The sequence below is a fragment of the Apteryx rowi genome, unplaced genomic scaffold (assembly GCF_003343035.1).
Source record: "Apteryx rowi isolate R43461 unplaced genomic scaffold, aptRow1 scaffold_1404, whole genome shotgun sequence".
In the NCBI taxonomy this organism is placed as follows: domain Eukaryota; kingdom Metazoa; phylum Chordata; class Aves; order Apterygiformes; family Apterygidae; genus Apteryx; species Apteryx rowi.
The window spans coordinates 38,485-41,131 of NW_020447647.1; the positions used below are offsets into that span (position 1 = coordinate 38,485).

The 2,647-nt window shown below is 63.8% G+C and overlaps 1 protein-coding gene across 1 annotated transcript in view; it reads right to left on the minus strand.

Moving 5' to 3' along the window:
- The window catches only part of COL1A1 (collagen type I alpha 1 chain), a 17,686-nt gene extending 16,709 nt beyond the window's left edge, over positions 1-977 (minus strand). Inside the window, exon 1 of the mRNA XM_026057843.1 lies at positions 787-977. Within this exon, the coding sequence (XP_025913628.1) occupies positions 787-868 (82 nt within the window). The 5' untranslated portion in view covers positions 869-977. The remainder of the gene's footprint in view (positions 1-786) is intronic.
- Positions 978-2,647: the final 1,670 nt, after the last annotated feature.

Here is a 2,647-nt window from a genome sequence, read left to right on the forward strand (position 1 = left end):
CGGGAAAACGCCGCAGGCTGCAGTTGCGCTCCCCCAGGCCTGGCGGTGCCCCAGGGACCCACGGGGGTCCCGGCGGTGAGGTGGGGGCGCCGGGCTGTGCCCCCCTTGCCCGGCACCCCCGGGGGTCACATCCTGTGCCGGCGCAGGGCGAAAACCCAGGGCGGCATCCCCGGGGCGAAGGGGGCTGTCTGTGAAGTGATGTCTAGACGGCCCCGGCTTTACGGGCTGCTAAAACATTTTCCTTATGAATCATCCGAGACTTTTCTAATTCTTTCCTGATCGCTTTTCCCCCTTTCCCGGGCTCCTCCGCCCCTGCTTCCCCCGTCCTCCCCTCGTTCCCCGCCGCCTCCTCGCTCCCCACCCTTCTCTCCCTCTCCCAACTTGGCACGGTGTCCCAGCCCGCCGCCGCGCTCCCGGCTGCCTCCGGCCCTCGGGGACCGCGGCTGGAGAGCAACGGAGCCGAGGACGCCCCGGGGGGGACCCGGCCGCGTCCCCATCCCATCCCAGCCCCGTGTCCCACCACCCCGGCGCAAACCTCCGCGCAAAGCCGCCGCCGCCGCCGCGTCCCGCCACCCGCTTTCTTCTTTCTTCTTTTTTTTCTTTTCTCTCCCCCTCCGGGAAAAGCAGCTGCTTTTTAAGGAGCTTGCTCTCCCTTTTCCCGCAGCGCGGCGTGCAGGAAGGGGAAGGAAAGAGCGAGGGAAGCGTCGAAGCGGCCACACGTCCCCGGCCGCTTGAGGCCCCGTCCTGCCGGCGGAGAGAGCGCGAGAACGAGCGGCGGCTACTTACTRTCTTCTTCTCCTTGCCCGCGGGTGAGTAGTACAGTCGCTGCTATCAACAGCAGTAACCGAGAATCCACAAAGCTGAACATGTCTAAATATTAGACATGTAGACTCTTTGGGCCTCTTTGTTTCAGAGTCGGGTCATACAGGGCTGCTCTGACTGTGTAGCTCCAATCCGGACCCCAGCAGAAACTTCCTACTGCCTTTCCCACTGCCTCGCCTCCCCTTTTATACGGTGCCGCGGCGGGGAGAGGTGGGACCCGTCGCAGCCCGCGGCCGAGCGCACGGGCGATTTTGGACAGCCCCTCGGCCAATCAGCGGGGCCCGGCGCGCCCGGGGTCCGGGCGGCGCACGCACCCGCGCACACACACACACCCCCGCACCCGCACACCCGCACAAAACCCCAAAGTGGGGCCGCCGGGCCAGTCCCTCCCGCGCGGGGCCACCGCCGCCGCCGCCCCGGGGTGATGGGACCCCCCCGCGCCGCGTCTCGGGGTTGGGGGGTGTTGGGTGCGGAGGTGACCGTGGGGCTGGATTTGGGGGTGCAATCGGGGAGGGGTGTGTGGGGGTGGCCCCCGGGGGGTTCCCGCGCATCCCAGCACCGCGGGGTCGGGATGCAGCCGGGCGGAGCAGGGATGGGGACGGGAACGGCCCTCCCGCCACTCGCGCCACGCAGTCCTGTGCGACGCCGGGGCCGCGCTGGGGCGACGCGGACACCCACCCCGGCGATGCCACCGGGGCACGGGGACAACGTTGCACAAGCAAAACCCAGGGTGTCCCCGGGGCCGGGACCCCCCGCGCGGGCTGGGTGCTCACGGGGACCTTGGGGCCACCAACCCTGCTGCTAAATGCAGCAAGGGGCTGCTTGGCTTGGGGTGGTTTTGCTTGCTTGCTTTCTATATCATCTCTCTTTTTCTTTCTCCTTCCTTCCTTCCTTTCTTTTTCTTTCTCTTTCTTTCTCTCTCTCTCTCTTTCTCTTTCTTCCCTTTCTTCCTCCCCTCTGGCACGTCTCCATGGCTGTTTCCACATTTGAAGAGCCACGTTGGTTGGAAAAAGAAAAAGCTCGCTGACAATAATCCACAATATACTGTGCAATTTTGGGAGGGTGTAATTACATGCCAAAAAAAATAATATGAATATATATGTGTATGTGTGTATATATATATATTTATATATTTATTTATTTATTTATTTATTTATTTATTTTAGCAGGGCTGTGGCAGATGCCTGGATGTCTAGGGCAGAGGGGGACGGGAACCCCACAGTGTGGGGAGCTCTCTGCACGTCCCCCAGACGATGTGGCATATGGGGGGGGGGCAGCTCGATTTTAAGGGGTTTTAGGGAAAACGCGGCGCTGAGCTGCCCCTTTCCGTGGCCCTGGAGAATGGCCAAAGGGTCTGGGCCGGGCCGCCTCCCCGCGGGAGTCCCCGGGGCCGTATCCTGCCAATGGCGCCCTGGGCATTGCCCAGGGGCTCGGGGGTCCCCTCCCAGCACCCGGCAGCAGCTCGTTGGACCCAGGCGTCCGGGACGGGGCTGTGGGTGCTCCGGGGGAGTGCAGGGGGCCGCTCCAGCCGGGAATGGGGCCGGGGGCTGCCCTTTCGCTTGGGGGGGGGCCAGGAGACGCAAGGCAGTGGGGTCCAGCCCTCGCGCCCGCCGCCCCCCTCCGGCCTGGCCATGCCGCGAGGGCTGAGCACTTGCAAACTCATCAGCCTGCTGGGTCACCAAGTTGCTCCTGCCTCATCAAAAAGAAAACCACACACGCTCTCCCCCCGCTTTTTAAACACCCGCAGCCGAGCAGCAGCTCTCAATGAGAGACCGAGTTATTTATTTTTTTGCAGGGGGGGGATCAAACAATGCAGTAACGGGGG